The sequence below is a fragment of the Mustela putorius genome, unplaced genomic scaffold (genome assembly GCF_011764305.1).
Source record: "Mustela putorius furo isolate JIRA1106 unplaced genomic scaffold, ASM1176430v1.1 tig00003976_pilon_pilon_pilon, whole genome shotgun sequence".
NCBI classification, from domain to species: domain Eukaryota; kingdom Metazoa; phylum Chordata; class Mammalia; order Carnivora; family Mustelidae; genus Mustela; species Mustela putorius.
Window position 1 is genome coordinate 3,866,531 of NW_025422118.1, and position 25,814 is coordinate 3,892,344.

Below are 25,814 nucleotides of genomic sequence, written 5' to 3' on the forward strand. Positions count from 1 at the left end.
ACTCAAGCACAAAGAAAATTCATCCTCTTCTAGCTTTTTGTTCTATTCAGATACCTAGGAATAATGTTTTACTACCTATGGGCATCTTACAGCCTCGTCAAGTTGACACATAAAATCAATCACCACAAAAATCAACGCATTATTTTAGAATGCTTCCTTCAATCTGGTGCTTCAACTTCACTTTTAGGAAGCCATTCAAGAGGTCTATGAGGCTAAGTTGTGCATTATGAGAAATAGTGGGTCTCATGGTCATGGGCTCCTTCCCCTACCTTCTTCACTGTGAAGTGGTTGCCTTGGTCAGATGCTAAGCAAAGTGGGAGTCTATGCCAATGGGTTCCATTATACTACTAGTTATATCATATACAGAAGCACCAACTAAGGCTCTACAGGTCAGAAAGGTGAACAAATAATTGAAAAAAATCAATAGAACAGACCTCTGGCTTTTCCAGTATAGAAGTTCTAACATAATCAACTTTCCACTAAGTTGCTCCCCTCCCCACACACACAAAAGTGCTAAATTGGAGGTTAATATTGGTCTCTGCCTCTGACAAGTATGACATTTGGAGGCAGCAGTAACTGTATTTGTTTTAGTAAGTGGAAATATAAGTATTAGGCCTATACATAGCTAACATGGCCATGTCATTTATATGCCCATCATGACATTCCTGGGAAACTAGGTTTATAGTGCCTTTCTTGTAATAAATGTTTTCTAGTAGGTATTAATATGTGATACAAAAATATTAACATATTGTACCTATTCCCATATGTGGGAGTACCTACATGCCTCTACACCAGACCTCCTTGTCTCCAATGTTCAGTAGTTTTCAGGCCCATAACCAGAAGTCCAGGTTATTTATTGCCTCTCAGATTTGAATTCACTAGTCAATATCTGTTCTGCAATAATGAATTGAATTCTAAATATTTTATCCATTACAAGTGAGGGTGATGCTAAATCTTGCCATTAGAGGACACCAAGAGGCACACTAAGGAAAGAAGTGATTCCTCAAGTGTATTGTGTTTTACTTTTGCTTAATCCTGCTTCATAGGAAATTAGTAGTATCAGGGAATGTGAACATGGATGTAAACTATTACCATTTTGAATGAAAAATAATATATTCCCCAAATCAGTGGGTACATACCATGTGCTTGAGATTTTATTAATCACTTCGAGAAATGACACTACATCTACAGTTGACCCTTGAGCAACACAAGTTTGAACTTCTCAGGTCCAGATTTTTTTCAATAAATATATGTATAGTAGTGTTAATGTATCTTCTCCTATGATTTACTTAAAATTTTTTCTCTAGCTTTATTGGAATAATACATATTAGTCAAGTGTTCATGTTATAAGTAAGGCTTCTGGTCAGCAGTAGGCTATGAGTAGTTAAGTTATGGGGGAGTCAAAAAAGTTCTACATTGATTTTTAACCATAAGGGAGGGAGGAGGTTTCAGCATCCCTAAACCCCGGGTTCTTCAAGGGTGAACTGTACTGTTAGGTATGGCAACAGTCTGATCATTTATCAGTTTCCATATGGTTTCTGCAGGGACCAGCCTGACAAATTAAACAAAAATATGATGGGTACTACCACCCCTGCATTTTAACACTGATACTGATTTCCACTACCTCCAGTCCTTAAGATATGTTTGGGTTTGGGTTGGGGTTTTTGAGTACAGTTGACACAGAATATTATATTAGTTTCAGGTGTACAACATGGTGATTCAGCAACTCTATGTATCATGCTATGCTCACAGGTGTAGCTACCATCTGTCACCATACAAGATATGTTATTTTTGATTTACTATCTTGGCCAGGGGGGATGGCATAGAAGGTTTACTTTTGGTTTTTCATACTAGAATAGCTGTTACTCCACAGGTCAGAGATTCAGTGTGGGATTACTCTAACTGTATATCAATTCCAGAATTGGGGAAGTGACCACTGGAGAGCTCTATAGACCCAGGAGGCAACTGTGAACCAAAGTTCAGCCAATAACCAATTTATTACCTGGCTCTCCTAGTTGTCACAGAGAACTAGGCTCAAATCCAACAGGGATGACAATGATACTTTGAGTATCAAAATCAACTCATAATTTCTGTCAATTGTCCTTAAAATACATTCCCAGACCCCTTCTGCTAGTGTACAAACACTTGAGTAATTGGTAGTAGGTTCCTTTAGGGAAAGACAGGAGGAACAATAACATTTATATTTCAATGGAGGTAAATTAATTTCAAGGAATCCAGCCATATTCTCAGTTGATGGGCTTCAGAACTAAAAACTGGTTCAGGTCTGGGAATTGAAACTCAGTGATTGTGACCTTTTTTTTTAATTGTGTTATGTTAGTCACCATACAACACATCATTACTTTTTGATGTAGTGTTCTAAGATTCATTGTTTATGTATAACACCCAGTGGTCCAGGCAATACATGCCCTCCTTAATACCCACTACCAAGATCACCCATCCTACCACCCCCTCCCCTCTAAAACCCTCAATTTGTTTCTCAGGGTCCACAGTCTCTCTTGATTTGTCTCCCCTTCTGATTTCCCCCAATTCACTTTTCCTTTCCTTTCCAAATAAGTGAAACCATAAGATTATTGACTGTCTCTGCTTGACTTATTTTATTCAGTATAATCTCCGGCAGTCCCATCCATGTTGATGCAAAAGTTGGATATTCACCCTTTCTCATGGCTGAGTAATATTCCATTGTGTATAGGGACCATATCTTCTTTATCTATTCATCTGTTGAAGGGCATCTTGGCTCTTTCCACAGTTTGGCGACTGTGGCCATTGCTGCTATAAACTTTGGGGTACAGATGGCTCTTCTTTTCACATCTGTATCTTCAGGGCAAATACCCAGGAGGGCAATTGCAGGGTCATAGGGAGCTCTATTTTTAATTTCTTAAGGAATCTTCAAACTATTTCCCAAAGTGGCTGCACCAACTTGTATTCCCACCAACAGTGTAAGAGGGTTCCCCTTTCTCCACATCCTCTCTAACATTAGTTTTTTCCTGCCATGTTAATTTTTGCCATTCTAACTGGTATAAGGAGGTATCTCAATGTGGTTTAGATTTGAATGTCCCTGGTGGTTAACAATGAACATGTTTCCATGTATCTGTGAGCCATTTGTATGTCTTCTTTGGAGAAGTGTCTGTTTGTGTCCTCTGCCCATTTTTTCACTTGATTATCTTTTTTTTGGGGGGGTGGTGTTGAGTTTGAGAAGTTCTTTATAGATCTTGGATATCAGCCCTCTGTCTGTAGTGTCATTTGTGAATATCTTCTTCCATTCCATGGGTTGCCTATTTGTTTTATTGACTGTTTCCTTTGCTGTGCAGAAGGTTTTTATCTTGATGAAGTCCCAAAAGTTCATTTTTACTTTTGTTTCCCTTACTTTTGGAGACCTCTTGAAAGAAGTTTCTGTGGCTGATGTTCTCCTCTAGGATTTTGATGGATTCCTGTCTCACATTGAGGTCTTTCATCCATTTAGAGTTTATCTTTGTGTATGGTGTAAGGTAATGGTTGAGTTTCATTCTTCTGCATGTGGCTGTCTAATTTTCCCAGCAACAATTACTGAAGAGACTGTCTTTTTTCCACTGTATGTTTTATCCTGTTTTGTCGAAGATTATTTGACCATAGAGTTGAGGGTCCATATCTGGGCTCTCTACTGTGTTCTTTTGGTCTGTGTGTCTGCTTTTGTGCCAGTACCATGCTGTCTTGGTGATCACAGCTTTGTAGAAAAGCTTGAAATCAGGCAATATGATGCTCCCAGCTTTATTTTTCTTTTTCAACATTTCTTTGGCGATTCAGGGTCTCTTCTGGTTCCATACCAATTTTAGGATTGTTTGTGTACTTTGAAAAATGTCAGTGGTGTTTTGATCAGGATGGTGTTGAAAGTATAGACTGCTCTGGGCAGCATAACATTTTAACAATGTTTATTCTTTCAATCCATGAACATGGAATGCTTTTCCATTTTTTTGTGTCTTCTTCAACTTCTTTGATGAGTGTTTTGATGAGTATTCTGTAGTTCCTTGAATATAGATCCTTTACCTCTTTGGTTAGGTTTATTCCAAGGTACCTTATAGTTTTTGGTGCTATTGAAAATGAAATCAATTCTCTTTCTATAGTTTCATTGTTAGTGTATAAGAAAGTGATTGATTTCTGTGCATTGATTTTGTATCCTGCCACATTACTGAGTATGAGTTCCAGGAATTTGGGGGTAGATGCTTTTGGGTTTTCCACATAAGGTATCATGTCTTCTGTGAAGAGAGAGAGTTTGACTTCTTTGCAAATTTGAATACCTTTTATTTGTTTTGCTGTCTGATTGCTGAGGCTAAGCCTTCTATTACTATGTTGAACAATAGTAGCAAGAATGGACATCCTTGTCATGTCTCTGATATCAAAGGGAAAGGCTCTCAGTTTTTCCCCATTGAGAATGATTTTCATTGTGGGTTTTTCATAGATGGATTCTATGAAGTTGAGGAATGTTCCTTCTATCTCTATACTCTGACGAGTTTTAATCAGAAAAGGATGCTGTATTTTTTCAAATGCTTTTTCTGCATCAATTGAGAGGACCATATGATTCTTCTCTCTTATTAATGTGTTCTGTCACACTGATTCATTTGTGAATGTTGAACCACCCTTGCATCCTGGAGATAAATCCCACCTGGTCATGGTAGATAATCTTTTTAATGTATTGTTGGATCCTATTAGCCAGGATCTTGTGGAAAGTCGTGGCATCAATATTCATCAGGGATATTGGTTTGAAATTCTCCTTTTTGGTGGGGTCTTTATGCAGGTGATGCTAGCCTCATAGAATGAGTCTGGAAGTTTTCCTTCTGGTTCTGTTTTTTTAAACAGCTTCAGGAGAATAGATATTATTTCTTCTTTGAATGTTTGGTAGAATTCCCCAAAGAATCCACAGGTCCTGGGGCTCTTGTTTTTTGGGAGGTTTTTGATCACTGTTTCAATCATGTTACTAGGTATTGGTCTATTCAGGTTGTTAATTTCTTCCTGTTTCAGTCATGGAAGTTTATAGGTTTCCAGAGATGCATTCATTTCTTCTTAAGTTGCTTAACTTATTGGCATAAAGCTGTTGATAATTTCTGGTGACTGTTTCTATTTCCTTGGTGTTGGTCGTGATCTCTCCCCTTTAATTCATAATTTATTAATTTGGGTCTTTTGGACTATCCTGGCCAGTGGTTTCTCAATCATATTAATTATTTCAAAGAACTAGCTTCTAATTGTGTTGATATGCTCTGCTGTATCTCTGGTTTCTGATTCATTGATCTCCATTCAAATCTTAATTATTTCCCTTCTTGTGTGTGGGGTTGGCTTAATTTGTTATTGATCATTGAGTTCTTTAAAGTGTAAAGAAAGTTTGTGTATTCAAGATTTTCCTATTTTTTTGATTGAGGCTTAGATGGCTATGTTTTCCCCCTTAGAATCACCTTTGCCATATCCCATAGGTTTTGGACCAAAGTGTTTTCATTCTCACTGGTTTCCATGATTTGTTTAAGTTCTTTGATTTCCTGGTTGATCCAAACATTTTTGAACAGGATGAACTTTAGCTTCCAAGTGTTTGAATTTCTTCCATACTTTTTCTTGTGATTGAGTTCCTGTTTCAAAATTTTGTGGTCTGAGACCATGCAGGGAATTATCTCAATCTTTTGATATCTGCTGAGACCTAATTTCTGACCCAGGATGTGGTCTATTCTGGAGAAGGTTCCATGTGCTTTCAAGAAGAATGAGTATTCTGTTGTTTTAGGGTAGAATGTTCTGTGTATATCTATGAGATCCATCTGGTCTAGTGTGTCATTCAAAGCTCTTGTTTCTTTGTTGATTTTCTGCTTAGATGATCTGTCTTTTGCTGAGAGTGGCATATTACGATCCCCTACAATGAACGTATTCTTACCACTATGTCTTTTTACTTTGATTAACAGTTGGCTTATGTAGTTGGCAGCTCTCATTTTGGGGGCATAAATATTTACAATTGTTAGGTCCTTTGGTTGGATAGACCCTTTAAGAATGATATAGTGTCCTTCTGTATCTCTGACTACAATCTTTAGCTTAAAATCTAATTTGTCTGATATGAGAATCTCTACCTCAGCTTTCTTTTGAGTCCCATTGCCATGAAACAGGGTTCTCTATTCCTTCACTTTCAGTCTGAATGTATCTTTAGGTTCAATATGTGTCTCTTGTAGACCACATATGGTTGGATCCTTTCTTTTTATCCAAACTGCAACCCTTTGACATTTTATGGGAGCATTTAGGCCATTCATGTTGGAAGTAATTATTGAAAGATATGATTTTATTGTAATCATGTTGACTGTGAAGTCCTTCTTTCTATAGAATGTCTCTGTAAATTTCTGTTCTATATCACTCTTGGGATCTTTCTTCTTTTATAAGACCCCCCTTAATATTTTCTGTAGTGCTGGCTTGGTAGTTACATAATCTTTTAGTCTTTGCTGCTTTTGGAAGCTCTTTATCCTTCCATCCGTTCTGAATGTCAGCCTTGCTAGATAAAGTATTCTTGGCTGCATGTTCTTCTCATTTAGTGCCTTGAATATGTCTTGCCAGCCCTTTCTGGCTTGCCAGGTTTCTGTGGACAGATATGACATTATGCTGATGTTCTTCCCTCTGTATGTAAGGCAGCTCTTTCCCCTAGCTGCCTTTAAGACATTTTCTCTGAATTTACGGATTCACAAATTTCACAATCACATGTCCGATGGTCTTTGTACTCTCATTGATCTTGAGGGGTGTCCTCTCTGCCTCTAGGACATGAACACTTGTTGCATTCCCCAGATTAGGGAAATTCTCATCTAGGATTTGTCCAACTGTATCTTCTAGTCCTCTCTCTCTCTCTCTCTCTCTCTCTCTCTCTCTCCACCCCCTCAGGGATCATTGGAATGTTTCATGGCATCATTTATTTCCCTAATTCTGTTTTCATGCATTCTAAGCATGTTTGCTGTTTGTTCAAGGCCTCCTCCTGATCCTTCTTTTCTATCAGTTTATCTTCTAGATCACTTATTCTATCTTCTGTCTCATTTACCCTACTATATTTAGATTAGATTGGATCTCATTGATAGCATTTTTAAGATCTGCCAGATCTGCTCTCACTTCTGCCCTTAGAGATCCTATGTTGCCACTAATGGTTTTCTCCAACCTAGCCATTGTCTGGATAACTGTTATCCTAAATTCTATTTCTGACATCTTGCTTATGTCCATATCCAATAGTTTTGTCACAGTCTCTGAATTTTCTTCTGTTGGGGGTTCCTCCTCCTAGTCATTCTGGTGAGAGGTGGTTGAGGGAATGTACAGAGTCCAAACTACAGAACACCATCCAAGCAAGATGCACCTGTTTTATAGGGACTTTATAGTACTTGGCCTCTTGTTCTTTCAGCCTATCTTCTGGTGGGGGGGGTGGCTGTCACGCTGTTACTCAGGCAACCCTGTTTGGGCAGAATTGCCTTGCCCCTGTGATGAGGGATACGCTCAGTATAAACCGGTTTTGGGAGGCTTTTGTTCTCTGACAGCTTTCCCTGGTGGGTTTCTGTGTCCCTTCCAAGAGTCAGAGCAGAAGTAACTGCTTCTGTTCTGTTCTGTCTCAGAACAGAAAGCTCACAGATTATTCTCCAGAAGCCCCTCCAGGTGAAATTGACTTCATTTTTGTCTGTGCTGCTAAAAACTGCAGTGGCCTGGGTTGTGCACCCCACAGCAGCACTCCAGCCCTTGCTTTCAGATCCAGGCATGTCTCTGCCCTTTGTGCTTCTAAAACTGCTAGCCACTCGCAGTTCACATATGTGCCCCTGCAGCTCCAGGTTTCAGCCTGGGAGGCTGCCCTAAAGTCCCTTCCCCGTGGCTACCAGTCTATGCCCGTGGCTACCAGTCTATGCCTGGGGCCCCAGCATGGGACACATTTGTGCTCCTCTGTTATTTCACCTTCCCAGTGACAGCACTTATGGTGTCTCCCTTCCCCTTCCATTTATTTTTTATATCTTCCAGCAGAATCGCAGCACCCCACTTTATACCTTGAAACTGGCTGTTGGGGATATTCCATTGGTATAGATCTTGATATATCTTCTTACATCTCGGGCTGATTTCATGGGTGTTCAGAGTAGTCTGGCAGATATATAGCTCAATTCAGTGGATCCGTTGAAATAGGGTCCCCTACTCCTCTGCCATCTTCAGGGATTGTGATTTTTTACTGCGGAGACAATCCTTGGTCTCCTGCTATTCTTTCTTTCTCTTCATTATTGATGTAAGCAACTCCCTAGTTGGCTGGCAATCTATTTTGCATCTAAAAAGCCCCAGTTCTCTATTTACTGTCTGCAAAACTACCTGTAGGTCAAGTCCCCTTGGCTGCTCCTCTACCCATACTGATCACAATGGTAATTATGGCCTCTTGGATTCTGGCAGTTAAGCACTACCCCCTGGCCAGCACATCACCATCTGTGTTAAGATAGGCTTTCATCCTAATTATTGGCCTGGGAGTCAGAAGAAGAGATGGGAAATGCCTACAGATAGGGGTAGAGGTAGGTATTGCCTTGTGGGGAGGAAATTGTAGCATCTTCAAGCACAGTGGCTTCCAATCACTGAGCGGAGGAGGTGGGTGTAAGAGAATTAGCATCTTCAGTGTCATACATCAAGAACTCCTCCTTCCTGTTTTCCTCCTTCCTTTTCCCAAAACCCAAGTGTTGGGTTTTTCCCACAGTGCCCTGACCTTAGCCTAACAGAGCTCCTTTTGCTAAATATTTAGTCGCTGGAACTTGCAAGTGTAACCAATAGATTCTCTATCTGCCATTCACCTTTGTCTGACATGCAACAGTGGCTGATAAAGGCCTCTTTATAAGTACTGAAAGACCCCCCCCCCCCCGTCGTTAACTAATTAACTGCTCTTTTGTTGTGTAAAGGTACCCCTCCTCCCCTTGCAATGAAAAGACCCTTCCCCCAGGGTTGAATTCAATGTAACTGCTCTTTTGCCTTTCTGTAACCGCTTGGCTTTTAGGGCATGACACTTGACTCCTGTTTGAACAAGATACCCTCTCCTAATAGCCGGGGCATGGTCACGTAGGCAAGGGGGCTGCATGGTCATGTAGGTCATGTAGACAGGGGGCTGCATAGTCACGTAGGCAGGATGTCTTTCTGTTGAGTAATAAGGTCAAACTTCCCCTCTTTGTTTCCCCTTCCCGCCCTTTTTCTTCGCGCGTGGGGGTCTTCCAGGGCCAATCCACTAACACCAAGTATGCCTTTTTTCAAATGTTCAAATTGTCAGCCAATCGGCCCCGTCCCATCCGGGACTTGTTTGTACCTGTCTATAAAAATCCTGCACCACCCCAGCCAGGTGTGCTCAGCTAGCAGGAGCTGCTGACCACCCGCAGGCGCCTGCGTAACAATAAAGAACCTCTTGCTGTTTGTATCCTGTGGCAGTGTTGAATTCTTGGGTAAGGGGATCCGCGGGTCTTTCAGTACCACTGAGACTCTGTGGCTCGCAGGCATAGGCAGTAACTGCTTGGCAACAGCCCTTGATCTCTTATCATCTTTCTACAGGGCCTCAACAAAACTCAGCAGTAATCAGCTAACTCCACTGATTTTAATTCCTGCTTGATTGCATCTCTACCACCACATTCTCCTCTAGTGGGCAGGTTTTCTTTTTCCTACAAAATGTTTAGAATTGTACTGCTACCTTGTGGTAGGGATTGTCTGCACCCCTTTTCCTGACAAGGATCCTGTTCTCCTTGCTTCCAAACCAAATCCACATCTTACAACCCATTTACTTATAACACTTTCAGTATTACTTGTTTTAATCTGGATCTTCTGAGAAGCAGATGCCAGGAGAGGACTAATGTGCATTAATTTTATTAGGAGGAAAGCCACTGTGAAAAATGGGGAGAAAGATGAAAAGGCTGAGAAAGCTGGCCGAGAGTGCAGTCAGTCTAACCCCAAGGGAAGGGGAGAGGGAGAGAAAATTGAATAGCAGCAGCCTAGGACTCACAGTTTAAGGAGGGTCTATTCAATGTAGAAAGTTTCAGCAGGACTGTTGGGGAGGTGTCAAGGTAGAGGCAACTGTCAGAGGGGTCCTGAGTCATACAGGATTGCCTTTCTTTGTATCTCTATCAAGATTGCACCATTGGTTACAATCATGGGCAGGGTGGCCTCAATAAAAATGTGCAACAGCTCAGGACTTTTATCACTCATGATGCTTGTTATAGGAAGATTTCAAGGAATATTCTTGTGGCTATCACTCATGACACTCAAATTATGCATGTATTTATGTGCGCCCAGGGGGTCCAACTTTTAGAAATGGCTATAGGCCATGTCAGTGCAGCAATGGCACTTTTCAAATGTCAGTGTACCTCAGAAATTTGTTTAGCATCCAACTCAGAAACTAGCAAACTGATTCTTTAAGGACCTGTAAGTGAGGGGAGCAGAGGTAAGGCTTAACCAAATCAATGACCACAGCCTTGTCACAGAGTGCTTTAGAAGGTCTTCCATTATGGGAACTATGGCAGGCTTATGTTGAGTCACAGATGTGACAACCTTAGTTTTTGTTTTGTTTTGTTTTTTCCATTTTATATGTGGTAGGGACAGTATCTCACCAAATATTACACAAGTTCTCCTGATGTTTCCCAGCCTCCTTTGAAGTTAGGATTGTATGACTCAATTGAGCCAATGTGCCATGAGGGTGAATTATTTGTTATTACTGCCAGTTAGTGGACAGGTATGTGTTTTCCACCTTTCCTTCAGTTTTGTTGGCAACTATGGAATCATGTGTTGGGAATGCAGAGCTGCAAGACTGAAGAAGCCTGGAGGGCTAGTCATCAAATAGAAGACAGACTCTGCCGCCCAGAAAAAGTACTGTACCTGCACATGATGACATAAATTATCATAGAATTTAACACTGTAGAGGTAAGTGATTATTTTTCCAGAGTAATTACGGGAAAAAGTCAGATATTGAAACCTGCCTGCAGTTGACTCTAAGACATGAGGAAATAGTGTTACATTTTGATTTCTGAGAATTTACACTATTACTAAATGAAGAGTTTATATGTCAGTGTATCAGCATAACAGCACATATTTTGATTGGTACAGAATTACTAAGGCTTGCATTTCCTAAATAGGAATAGATAGCCTCAAAGTATTACACAATTGCATGACTTCCAAATTTTCACTGGCCCTTCACAAAGTTTGTATGGAATTATGAGTAACAGAGAAGTTTTCTCCAGGAGACAAAACATTTTATTTCAGCAGCACCCTCCTAGCTGCACATCCATCTCCTTTTCAAATCCAAAAGAAAAATAATTTTCCTGCAAGACATTTCTACTCTATCTTTGCTGGAACATATGGTAGTTTTATGAGTTCTGATTTTTTGAGGAACTATCATAATTTTTCTATAACAGCTTCACCTTTTTACATTCCCAACAACAGTGTGCAACAGTTCCAATTTCTCCACACCTTCACCAAAACTTGTCTATTTTTTTAATGAGAGCAAAATTTCTTGCCAGCTCGTATGAACTGGCTCCAGCATACCACTGCCAAGGTGGCTGGTCAAGAAGAAGATCCAGGTTCTGTAGGTACCAAACTATATAAAACTTGATGAATGCTCTCTAAAAAAAAGAATATAAAATTTAAGGTCCTGACTCTGAAAAGAACCCTCAAGTAAGTGGCCCTGATGCTTTTGCTTCCTTAACTCCATGATAAATATACTCTTGGTAAACAGGTGTCTCAAGAGGCTAAAGTGGATATACGGTTTTTGAAGAAGAGAAGCAGTAACAAGAGGAGATTGAGTAAATACCACTGTGGCAAGTCACAGGCTAGCCAAAAGCTAGGAGCTCTGAAGAGAAGGAGGGAGGTTGGACCAAGGGAAGAAGATTCAGGTCAACCTAAGCAGCATAGGAAAAATGGGACAATCTATCTTTGGGTCATGAGACTGAACTAGCAGCCCCTCTTGGCATCACGAGATGAGGTCTTAAGCTGCTTTCACCTGATTCAGAGCCTCTTCTGAATTCAAATTGCAGTAGATAGGGTGGAAGATGAGACTGAAAATACAGAGAAAACATCAGACATAATTTAGGTGATTCAAGTGCAGATGATTTATTATTTCATATTTTGAACCCTCAGCAGTAACAACAGAGATGAGGGTGAAATTATCTTTCCCTTCATGGTTTAGGTCAGTTTCTGATGATTTATTTGGCAATGTCCTTCTTCCAGGCCAAAGTTGTTAGAGACTGTTGCTGTAAGAGAAAACAAAATAAAACACAATACAAAGTGCCAGTATTGGGTTTTTTTGTTGTTTGTTTTGTTTTTAGCACTAATATAGGTGATTTAAAGGGCATGGTTAACTGAAGAGAAAGGATCAGGAAAATAAAAAATCAATTCCAGAATAAACAATTATCTGTTACCTCAACAGCAAATATTCTTAGTTTTGTAATAGGAGTGGCTTCCTAAAATTCCTGTAATGGAGCCACACATCAGGCTCCCTGCTCAGTGGAGTCTGTTTCTGCGTCTTCCCCTGCCCCTCCCCTGGCTCATTCTTTCTCTCTCTCTCAAATAAATAAATTAAAACTTTAAAAAAATAAAGATAAAAGTATCCCATTTAAAGAACTGTCCTGGGGCGCCTGGGTAGCTCAGTTGTTAAGCATCTACCTTCAGCTCAGGTCATGATCCCAGGATCCTAGGATCAAGCCCCACATCGGGCTCCCTGCTCAGCGGGAAGCCTGCTTCTCCCTCTCCCATTCCCCCTGATTGTGTTCCCTCTCTCTGTCAGATAAAGAAAATCTTTAAAAAAAAAAAAAAGAACTGCCCTTTACTTGAAATGAAGACATGGGTTAAAAGTAATGTACTGGTGCCACTCTGGATAACAGTATGGAGGTTCCTCAAAAAGTAAAAATAAAAATAGAACTACCCTATGACCCAGATTTTGCACTACTTTTGTATCCCAAAGGATACAAAAATACAGATTTGAAGGGGTACATGCACCTTGATGTTCATAGCAGCATTAATCAAAAATAGCCAAAATATGGAAAGATCCTGTGTCTATCAACTGATGAAGGGATAAAGATGTAGTATGTGTGTGTGTATACATATATATATGTATATATGTGTGCAATATTCCATATTGTGTGTGTGTATATATATGGAATATATGTACATGGAATATGGAATATTGTGTATACACACACACACACACACACACACACACACGCACAATATGGAATATTACTCAACCACAAAAAAGAATGAAATATTGCCATTTGCAATGATGTGGATGGAGCTAGTGTATTATACTACACAAAATAAGTCAGTCAGAAAAAGACAAATGCCATATAATTTCACTTACATGTGGAATTTAAGAAGCAAAACAGATGAATATTTGGGAAGGAGGGAAAAAGGAGAGAGGGAAACAAACTGTAAGAGCCTCGCTTTTGTTGTTTTAAATATTTTATTTATTTGAGAGAAAGAGCACAAGCAGGGGGTGGAGAGTGGCAGAGAGAGAGAGAGAAGCAGACTCCCCACTGAGCAGGGAGCCTGACGTGGAGCTTGATCCAGGAACCTGAGATCATGATCCTCGAGGAAGGCATACACTTAACCAACTGAGACAGAAAGTCACCCCCATAAGAGACTCTTAAAGATAGAGAAAAAAACTGAGCGTTGATGGAGGCAGGTGTACGGGGATGGGCTAAATGGGCAACGGGTATTAAGGAGAGCATTTGTTATAATACACAATGAGTGTTATATGTAAGGGATGAATCGTTAAATTATCTTCCTAAAACCAATGTGTCTGCCTGCCTGTCACTCTCTCTCACACACACACAACACACACACACATACAAGTGTATATAGTGATATTTTTCAATTATCATTTTCTAATTGTTTGTTGTATGTGTATGTATGAAGTTAAAACTGATTATATATTGGCCTTGTATCCAGGCACCTTACATTCATTTATTAATTCTAATTGGTTTGTAATTTCTTAGAATTTTCTATGTGCACAGCCATATCATCTACAAACAATGACATCATTCATTCTTCATTTCCAATCTTTCTACTTTTTTTTTTTTTTTACCTTATTCTCCTGGCTAGGATCATCCATACAATGCTGAAAAGGACTACAGTTATGAAATGAGTATGTTCCTGATCTCAGGAAGAAACATTCACAATTTCATCATTAACTGGAATGTTTACTATATTTTCTTGCTTCAAATTTCCTTCATCACATTATAGTAACTTGTCACTAGCTAAGTGGGAACTTTTATAGTGAAAGGATGTTTTTTCTTCATATATAGACATGATTGTATACTTTTTCTCATTTTCTCTTAATATGGTGAATTATGTTATATCAACTTTCTAATTTTAAAGCAACATTTCATTCCTAGATCACCCTTCCCTTCCATGGCTATTTATTTATCTTTTACAATGCTAACAAGATTCAGATGGAAATGTTTTGTTTAAAATTACTGCATTTTTAATCAAAAGTTGGTCTATAATTTTTTTCTTTCTACTATTGCCTTTGTCAAGTTTTGGTATTAAAGTTAGATTCGATATACTCAACTAATGAGTCATTAAACATTGTATCAAAAACTAATAATATGTTGGCCAATTAAATTTAATTAAAAAAATAAAATTTAATTTAAAAATTTTAATTAAAAATTAAATTAAAATTTAATTTAAAAAGATAAAGGTAGACTAGCCACACAGAAAAACAGGAAATGCTTCTTCTTTTTATATTTTCCAGATGAGTATGTGTAAGATAGGTATTACATCCTTTTTTAAATGTTTGGAAGATGTAATGGTTTGAATTACTTTCCCAATTCTTCACTCTTTTCCTAGTATATGATTATTCATCCATATTTTTTGCCATGTGACTTTTTAGTATCTCCTAATTAGAGTGGGTAGAATACATCATACACATCTACTCACTGATGTTGAATTTAATACTGTGACTTGTTTGTTCAATGCAATACAAGATGATGTGATTAAGCAAGTGTTGACTCAATTTGTTTGGGCTCTTTTGCTCCTGAAGCATGCCACAAAAACAATATGCCCTAGTATTAAGTTTATGAGAAAGTTTGAAATGACAGTTTCCAGATCTTTAATGGAAGACTTATTCAGTATTTTCAATTTTTTTCTATTCTATTCTGGGAAAGGTGGAAAGATATGGTTTTGGAGGAATCCATACATTTCATCTAAAAATTTAAATTTATTTTAAGTTATCAACAGTGTTCTCTTTTCTTCTAATGTCCAAAAGATTAAAAATATGTAATTTTCTTATCTGACATTGGTATTTTATAACCTTACTTTTTATTTTGAACTACTGGATAAATTTTTTTTCTGTTCCCATATGCTTCAACAGATAATGTTTCTAAACACTTGTCTTAATGAAAGAAGATGTTAGGTTAAGGACACATTATACACATTCCAATGAATTAAGCATAAAGCTATTCTAATATCTTTCTAGACCTAAGTTTATATACATTTATAGCTTAATGAAAAAAGATGTTACTTGACAGGTTTATACACAGTACAGTTTTAATTACATACATTAATCTTTTCAAGAATCAGTCTCTCTTTGCTCACTTTTTCTGTTATTTTTCTGTTCATTTTCCTTTCCATTCATTTCTGCTCTTTCCTTAATTATTTCTTCCCATCCACTGTCTTCAAGTGCAATTATTTCTTCTTTTTGTGTCTTTTTGATAGAGATTATAATAAAAAACATGATTGTTCTCTGTCCTGTAATATGCACTTCATTGTGATTAGAGGGTTGAAATATCATCTTGCCTTGAGAGTAGCAATATGACTAATTTTTGTAGAACCTAAAATAGTCTGCCTTGACAATAAGATTAGGAAGGTGTGCTTTTATTTTTTTTAATTTTTTATTTAAATTCAGTTGTTAGTATATAGTATATTCTTAGTTTCAGGGGTCGAATTTAGTGATTCATTGGTTGCCTATAACACCCAGTGCTCATTATATCAAGTTCCCTCCTTAATGCCCATAACCCAATTACTTTATCCCATACCCACCTCCCTTCCATTAACCCTCACTTTGTTTCCTACAGTTAAGAGTCTCTTATTGCCTCCCTCTCTGTTTTTAATCACATTTTATTTATATTGCTTCTCTTAGTATTATACATGTCCTCAGTTTAGACATTTATTTCAACATATTTCACATGAATATCATTGCATGCAGCTTTGTACCGCAAGGAAGAAGACATAACTTGAAAAACAACCTGAGATGCTCTATATTACCTCTTCTTATATTCTATCCATCCTGTGGTAAGGGAAATTTTTATGTACTGAAAATAAAGGGGAATTTATAATTTAATAAAATGTTCTGTTTGATGACTCCATAGTTTGATCTCTAAATTTAATTTTCCAGATAAGACATAAAATGAGTGAATATTCCAAGCCTTTAACCTTACTAGCAGTAATTTTTTCCTGAGGTAATAGTGTAACTATAAGCATAAAAGATATCCCTTATCAGTCCTCTTTGTATTTGTCATTAAGATGTCACTATGATATAATTGTTCCTTACCAATGCTCAAAACAAAAATCCCACAAAGTATTTGCTTATTGATGCTTGTGTGTATACACAAAATCATTTCTTTAGTGTAGGTTGGGGAGGAGAGGTTGAGATATCATGAGAGCAAGTTTTATTTTTTATTATTATAACACTAAATAACAGTGAAAACCATAAGGAATATCATGAACAAATGTTTTGGTTTCAAATTAACAATTTTACAGTGCTCCTAAACAATTACCAAAACACACAATGCACCAAAGGAAAAAAAATTACAATGCACAATAACTTATCACATAGTTCTACACTCACCTTACACTGGGGGATAACGTGCTGTTACTGCTGCTTTCTTCTGACACAGATCTGTGAAGTTGACAAAATTTATTTTAAGTGGAGAAATTTAAAAATCTTGAACTAAGTGACTATTTGAATAAAGATTTTTCAAAGAAAAATAATGATTCATTAAATATTGTGATTCATTAAATAAAATGTCTCCTTCCAACAAAATAAAACAGATACTGATCTTTTTTTCTTTTTCTTTCTTGAATCGATTAATATGCAGTGAGTGTTCTATTAGTTTCAGGTGTACAATATAATGGTTCAACAATTTTATACATTACTCAGTGCTCATCAAGGTAAGTGTACTCTTAATCCCCTTCATCTCTTTCACCTATCCCCCTCCCACTGACCTCTCTTCTGGGAACCAGTTTGTTTTCTGTATTTAAGAGTCTGGTTTTTTGTCTTTTTTAAATTCTGTTTCTTAAATTCCACATATGAATGAAATCATATGGTATTTGTCTTTCTCTGATTGGTTTATTTAACTTAGTATTATACCCTCTAGCTTCATTCATGTTGTTGCAAATGGTAAGATGTCATTCTTTTATGGATGAGTAATATTCCATTGTGTATATATACCACATCTTTATACATTCATCTAAAGATGAATCTTAATATTAGGAGAAATGCCATCTACCTTGCTTTTTTGATGAACTCGTCTTCATTTTACATTTATTCAATTATTTATGGGCCCACATTTGTATAGACATGCCCTCTGATTCTATGATAGCCCTAACTCTTCAGGTCAAATTAAGCCAAAACCTTAAAGTTGCAGTCAAAAATTTAAGCTAATTTTTCTATAGATTTTTATTTTTTTCCTTTCTCTTATATATCTGCTTCTTCTCTTCCTGTCATTTACTGGAGGTTAAAACTAGAGATAAATACTTCTGTGGGAAAATACAGTAAATTGTGAATAAGGGGCCTAATAACTATATATAAATATTTATGTAACTGATTATAGACAATGTGATTTCACTTACTGATTTGGTATACCCAAAAATTTATGATACATTGGAAAGCTATAATTATCTCTCATTTTATAGAGTTATAGAGAATAATTTTAAGAACACAAAGATTAAGTCACTTGCTCAAGGTATCATAGTTTCTGCATACAAGATTTAGGAGTTAAAACCAGGTTTTCTGAGGCTAAAAGTAATTTCTTCCCCATTTCATGTTGCTGCCTCCCATCTCCTAGCCCGTGTTTTGAACTGCACATGTAATTTCTGGTTAAGAAATGGCTTTACAAACTAGCAATGTCAATACTTAGGAAAATAATATTCTGGAATAATATATGGGAAGCAGGTTCATAAATACCATTTTAGTTGAGCTGTTCTAATAGAGTTGTCTGAAAATATCTAAAAAATTTATCTTTTGAAAGTTCCTTTGAAATGCAGTGTTATATATTCTCAGAAGCCTTTGGACAATAGAATCTTAATAAGACTATTTCTACAGCTTTGGCTGACTAACAGGCTGAATAAACCTCGACTATCCTCAGCAATCATATCTCCTCTTAAAGAAATACTCATGAGTAAAATGAGGAAAAAAAATGGAGAACATCAAACTGGTTTGAAATGTATCCCTGGACCTCTCCTCATATTGTTCAACTTACAATCTTAGATTTTCCTGATGAAACAGGAGTACTTTTTTCTTGACTCATTGAATTTAATAAGAGTAAACATATATATACCTCTCACTTTCAGTTTCCTCTCTGTAGCAGAGCTCCTTTATATTATTTTGTTTTATTAAAACAGTGGCAGTGATGATGAGCACAGGTAGAGAAATGTAGAAAATGAGTAGTAATCGGTGTTTTGAAGGAGTGGTATTTTGTTCCCTCAAGTAGCTTTTTCCTATAATAGAAAATAACCATTTTGAATTATGTTAGAGATTGTATTAACCAGGCAAAAATGTGGAGAGGATATCATTACCAACATTAGTCCCACAGAGAATGTTGGGACTGTGCCTATATATAAGAATTAAATTTGGGAAGTATGATATTTAATCTCTCTCACATTATTAAATATTTTTCTAAAAATTAAAGATTAGTAGTCACTAAATAACAAATATTTAACTAAGTTCTTCAGTCAAATAACAGCAACAGGAAATTGTTAAAATGGCTCTAGAATTATTTTATAGAATGCATGGCTAAGTCTGGCTTTGACCCATTTCTATCCAACTAATGTTAATGTCACATTTTTCTCATCAGTTCTTTTTATTTTTTAAGATTTATTTATTTATTTAAGACAGAGAGAGAGAGAGAGAGAGAGAGCGCGAGCGTGCATGCACACACATGGGGAGGGGCAGGCAGAGAAAGAGAGAGAATCTCCAGCACTCTCCGCACTGAATGCAGAGCTGACACAGGACATGATCTCAAGACCCTGAGATCACAACCTGAGTTGAAATCAAGAGTCTGATGCTTAACCGACAGAGCCATCCAGATGCCCCCATCATCAGTTCTTATTCATTCTCAGCTGACAGATGCCCCCATCATCTGTTCTTATTCATTCTCAGCTGACATCTGTATTTATTCCTGATTATCTGATCTATGTGGCTCCATAACTTTCACCTCTTTGTACATACTAGCCACCTATCTGGGTTGGTAATGTGCCAAACTCTGTTTGAGCAACAATTTATTGGCACGTTTTTGTTTTTGTTGTTTTCCAATTGAAGCAATGGGGAAGTTGACAGGTAGAGGAGCTACCCCCCAGCTATAGTCATGCATGATCATGGCTCAATATGTTCCTCTTAGAACTGCCCCTGTGCTTCACAAGATAAAACTTGTGAACCATGAAACTGGATCATTAGCTGAGATTTCTAAGCAAAATGTTTAAGGTATGGCCCAGGCTCTCCCAACTGCTCAGAGCAAATGTGAGAGCAGATCGATGAGTTGAAGAAGTGTTAATCAAAGAGATACCAGAACTTAGAGACTTGGAGAATTCTCAGCCTAATCAAATGCTCAATGTGTGGCTGGAAAGTCATTTGATATTGAGATTATTGCATGGGAACTATTTTAGCAGCCATCTCAGCAGAAGATAGAGATAGGATTATGAAGGCAGAAACCCTGCCAGGTGGAACCGAAGGGAACAGGATGGGACAATATAGTCATTTCACTGCTGTTATACTTCATTTGTCAAGAAGAGAGAAGAATGCCCCAAAGATAATTCAGAGATCAGGGTTTTCTTTCCCATCACAGCCCCAGGAACTTCCCTCCTTGGCTTCAGCTAGCCTGCCCCAGCCTAGTGCCTGAAAGGCTGCAAACTGTTGTGTGGACAGGGCCAGAAGGGTAGGGGTGGATGTCACTGAGGGCTATGGGGTGATGCTGTCACTACAGGGGGCCTGGAGGACAGAATATCGAGCCAAAGAGAATATTCTTGAAACTTAAAACTCTAATGCAAGTTAGCTTGCTAGGTTTTGTATTTACTGGGATCTGTCATCCCTTCCTTCCAACTTCTTTCTTCAGAATGAGAATGTCTATTCTATGCTTGTCTCACTGCTGTTTTTCATGATAAAATATTGGAAGTTTCCCTAGGAGCAAAATAATGATCACCTCTTTTGTGATTATATCTTTTTATTCTAAACAGATTACCCAGGGCAATTATGAGATGGGGGTAGAGATTAACTAAAAAAGAGGAAAGAAAAATTATTATTAAAAAGATGTGGCAAAATTATTAATTGCAGTTACATCAATTAACTGCCCTAAAAACTAAAAGACTTGAAAATAGTCATAGTCCATTGATAAAATGTATACACAAAAATCTGTAAGCTTCCTACATGTAAAAAGTAACAAGTTAAAAATACAATGACAGGAAGACTTTCTGATAACAATTTTCAATAAAATGATATTTTTTAAAATTCAAAAGGTAATTTCTGATCCATATTTCATTCTATACCTATAAAGATATCTAAACCACAATGAATTATCAGCTTACACCTGTCAGGATGGCTACAATTTAGCAAACAGAAAATAATAAGTTTTGGGAAGGATGTAGAGAAACTGGAATCCTTGTGCCCTGTTGGTGGGAATGCAAAATAATGCATTCTCTGTGGAAAACAGTATGGAGATTCTTCAAAAAAGTTAAGCATAGAATTATCATATAACCTAGCAATTCCACATCTAGGTATATACCTCAAATTATTGAAAGCATGGACTCAGATACTAATATACCCAAGTTCACAGCAACATTAGTCACAATCACTAAACCTTGGAAGTAACCCAATTATCCATTGACAAATGAATGGATAGGCAAAATGTAGTACATACCTATAATGGAATATTAACAGCCTTAAATAGAAAGGGAATTATGGCACCTGGGTGGCTCAGTCGGTTAAGTGTCTGCTTTCAGCTAGGGTCATGATCTCAGGGTCCTGGAATCAAGACCCTCAACAGGGAGTCTGCTTCTTCCTCTACTCCTCCCCACTGCTTGTGCTCTCTCTCTCTCAAATAAATTTTAAAAACATTATTTTAGAGATTATTTATGTATTTATTTGTCAGAGAGAGAGAGAGAAAGAGCACACAGGCAGGCAGAGTGGCAAGCAGAGGCAGAGGGTGAAGCAGGCTCCCCGTGGAGCAAGGAGCCCAATGAAGGACTCGATCCCAGGATGTTGGAACCATGACCCAAGCCAAAGGCAGCTGCTTAACCAACTGAGCCACTCAGGGGCACCCCCAAAAAAATTTTTTTAAGAAATACATGTTCCAACATGAACTCTGAGGACACTGTACTAAGTAAAATAAGCCAGCTACAACATGACAAATATTGTATGATTCCATTTATACAGAGTCTCAGAAGTAGTGAAATTCATAGACAAAAAAAGTAGAATGGTGGTTTCCTGGACCTGGGAGAAGGGAATGGGGAGTTATCATTTAATGAATATATACTTTCAGTTCTGCAAGATTAAGAATCCTGGAGGTGGATGGTGGTTGCACAACAATGGACTTAATGCCACTGCACTGTAGTCTTAAAAATGGTTAAAAAGGTAAATTTTAAGTTATGTGTATTTTACAAGTAAACATACATATATAAATGTGTGTATGTTAGAAAGGGTCAAAAATATTAGTAAAATAGATTGCCAAGTGTGATGAAAGAGCAATACACAGCAGAATTATAAATTTCCTATAATCATAGGTAAATGGGAAGCTTCATGAAAATTAAAGAGATGTAAATGAATTTCTTTTTACTACAAGCTTGTCATGGATTAAAAAGATTGATAATAACCCCTGAAAATCAAGAATAATGTATATTATTATTGGTGGTAATTTCTGGAGTTAGGATTACATAAAAAATTTTTGAAAGAACAATTATAATGTGAAATTAAAATACACTCTATGATTTTATATATTAAGTAGACAAGTAGATAAAAATATAGGAGAATTTAGATTCTAGAATGTGCAAACAGGAAACACACACATAAACACATATATATTCCATTATGTACATATGTATATCTTTGTTCTTATATCTATATATGTCATGCTGTAAAATGGTTATATATTCTTTGATAAGACCCATGAAATATTAACAAAAGTTGATAATGTACTGATTACAAATAAAGCCATCATGAATTCCATAATTTTAGTTTTTTGCAAGTCATATTTTGTTAAGTCAGTGATATACAAAATAAATAGAATAAAGGTGTTAAAGAAACTGGGCTTCTTAAGATCACCTTGCCTCTCATCTGTATGCTCCAAAACGCATTTGACATCACAAGAGCTTCTCCCTTGTTGAGTCGAGGCCTCATCTTTGTCTGGGTACAGGGCCCGAGGAAGAACCACTGGGGACAGAAAATGCATGCAGCCAGATGGCATACCAGCCCGGGGCTTTCAGAGTACATCTACAAGCCCCAGAATACATGGATGAAGACAGACTCTATGGCAGCTGATTAAAATGAAATTAGCTGGATTGAAAGTTTTCCTCTGATCCCAGGCTCAAGAACCACTATTCTACTGACATCAGGACCCAGAGTGACCTTGGGAAACGAAGCATGAATATTTGCCTGGGACGATCCAAGTTGTCATATGCAAAGTCTCAAATATTGAATAATCCATACCTGAGATGGGAAATTTTCTGAGTTATGGCAACTGGTTTGGAGGGTTGAAGCAAAAGAAGAAAATCCATATGGAAGCTTAAAAAAATAAGGAGTGAAAGCAACACTGTTTTGGTGTTAAATGAATAAAGCACAAATTACCTGTCTTCTGTACTTTCTGTTTTTAACTCTGACAGCTGATCTCGACAGTTTTAATTTGTGATTCATTCTGAGTGATGTGACTTAAGTGTGCAACCCAAGGGTATTGAAATAGTAGTCCATCTTTGACTTAGTCTTTGTATTGGCTGTTGTGCTTTGTGTCAAGAGTACTAATTTAGTTTTTCATTTTGTAAATATTGTAATCATGTTTCCTAGGATAATGATAATCAGAATGATTACAGTACTAACCATTACGACCCAGACATCACTGATCATGAAGACTAAATGACTATCTTTAATGACAGATGGAAGACACATTGGATTTAAGAAATAAGTAACTAGGGGCACCTGGGTGGCTCAGTGGGTTAAAGCCTCTGCCTTTGGCTCAGGTCATGATCCCTGGCTCCTGGAATTGAGCCTCACATCGGGCTCTCTGCTCAGCAGGGAGCCTGCTTCCCTTCCCCTCTCTCTGCCTGCCTTGCTGCCTACCTGTGATCTCTGTCTGTCAAATAAATAAATAAAATCATCAAAAAAAGAAATAAGTAAAGAGAGCATATTATACATTATGATGAAAATACTTTGGATGCAGAAATAAACCCACACATATGTGGTCAATTACAACAAAGGAGCCAAGAATATAAAATGGCAGAAAGGACAGTCCCTTATAAGTGGTATTGAAAAAACTGGATAGTCACATGCTAAAGAATGAAACTGGACTTTTTAATATGATAAACAAATATTAGCTTAAAATGTTTTAAAGACCTGAATGTACATGAAACCATAAAACTCCTAGAAGAAAACATAGGTAGCAAGCTCCTTGATATTGATTTTGGTGATGATTTTTTGAATCTGACACTTAATGTAAAGGCAACAAAGGCAAAAACAAACAAGTAGGACTACACCAAACTACAAACCTGCACAACAATGGAATCATCAACAAAATTAAAAAGTAACCCCATGAATGAGAGGAAATATTTGTCAACAATATATCTGATGAGGGGTTAATATCCAAAATATATTAAGAATTCATTTAACTCACTAGCAAAAAAAAAAAAAAAGAATAAATGAAAATAATCCTGGGCACAAGAAATGAATAGAAATTTTCCCAAAGACATTCAAATGGCCAATGTGTACATGAAAAGGTACTCAATATCACTAATCATCCGGGAAATACAAATAAAAACCATAAAGAGATATCACTTCACACATGTTAAAATGATTATTATCATGGGGTGCCTGGGTGGCTCAGATGGTTGGGCATCTGCCTTTGGCTCAGGTCATGATCTCCAGGTCCTGGGATCAAGCCCTGCACCGGGATCCCAGCTCAGCAGAGAGTCTACTTCTCCCTCTCTCTGCCTCTTGCCCTGCTTATGCTTTCTCTCTTTCTCGAATGAATAAATATTTTTAAAAAATAAAAAATAAAATGGCTATTCTCAAAAAGACAAGAAATAACAAGTGTTGGCAAGAATATGGAGAAAAAATAACCCTTGAACACCATTGGTAAAAATATAAAGTTGTACAGCTCCTATGGAAAACAGTATGGAGGGCAAGGTTAAAAAATTAAAAATAGGGGCGCCTGGGTGGCTCAGTGGGTTAAGCCACTGCCTTCGGCTCAGGTCATGATCTCAGGGTCCTGGGGTCGAGTCCCGCGTCGGGCTCTCTGCTCAGCAGGGAGCCTGCTTCCCTCTCTCTCTCTCTGCCTGCCTCTCCGACTACTTGTGATTTCTGTCAAATAAATAAATAAAATCTTTAAAAAAAAATTAAAAATAGAACTACCATATGAACCAGCAATTGGCAAAGAAAATGAACACACTACCTCAAAACTATATATGATCCTGGATATCAAACTTTTGTCTGTACTGTCATTTGCAAATATCTTCTCCCATTCACTTATTTGTGGAGCATAACAAATAGCATGGAGGACATGGGGAGATGGAGAGGAGAAGGGAGTTGGGGGAAATTGGAAGGGGAGGTGAACCCTGAGAGACTATGGACTCTGAAAAACAATCTGAGGGTTTTGAAGGGGCAGGGGATGGGAGGTCAGGGTACCAGGTGGTGGGTATTATGGAGGGCACGGATTGTGTGGAGCACTGGGTGTGGTGTGGTGAATGCTGTATATAGGATCCACCCATGTTCACTGCAGCATCATTTACAATAGCCAAGATATGGATACAACCTAAATGTCCACCAGTAAATGAATAGATAAAGAAAATGTGGTCATATGTAGATAATGGAATAGTGTTATGCCATAATAATGGAATATTATTCAGCCATGAAAAGGAATGAGATCTTGCCATTCATAATGACATGATGGGCCTTGAGAGCCTTCTGTTAAGTGAAATAAGTCAGACACTAAGACAATATATTTATATGATCTCATTTATATGTGGAATCAAGCTTACAGATGTGGAGAACATACTAATGGTTGTCAGTGGTGTGGAGGATTGAGTGAAATGGATGAAAGGAGTCAAAGGATACAAACTTTCAGTTTTAAAATCAGTAATTCCTAGGAAGGCAATGTACAGCATGGTAACTATAGTAAATAATACTGTATTACATATTTGAAAGTTGCTAAGAGAATAAACCTTGAAAGTTCTCATCATAAGAAAAAATAAAGGTAACTATGTATGGTGATGGATGCTAACTAGACTTACAGCAGCCATTTCACAATGTATACAAATATTGAATCATTATATGGTACACCTGAAACTAACATAATATGTCAATTATATCTCAATTTAAAAAAGAATTTGGAATAGGTATGGTGGAAAAGGTATTGTGAAAGCATATTTGG

At 37.5% G+C, this 25,814-nt stretch overlaps 1 protein-coding gene across 2 annotated transcripts in view; it reads right to left on the bottom strand.

Annotated features, from left to right (window-relative positions):
• Positions 1-12,068: 12,068 nt before the first annotated feature.
• LOC101692359 (disintegrin and metalloproteinase domain-containing protein 5-like) overlaps positions 12,069-25,814 on the bottom strand; it is a 141,423-nt gene continuing 127,677 nt past the window's right edge. The window contains exons 19-21 of one of the 2 annotated variants that reach the window (XM_045070979.1): positions 18,531-18,690; positions 16,820-16,870; positions 12,069-12,224 (exon numbers count right to left, since the gene is read on the bottom strand). In XM_045070979.1, coding sequence (XP_044926914.1) covers positions 12,212-12,224; positions 16,820-16,870; positions 18,531-18,690 — 224 coding nt within the window. In that variant the 3' untranslated portion in view covers positions 12,069-12,211. The remainder of the gene's footprint in view (positions 12,225-16,819; positions 16,871-18,530; positions 18,691-25,814) is intronic. The other variant, XM_045070980.1, reaches the window with a different exon arrangement.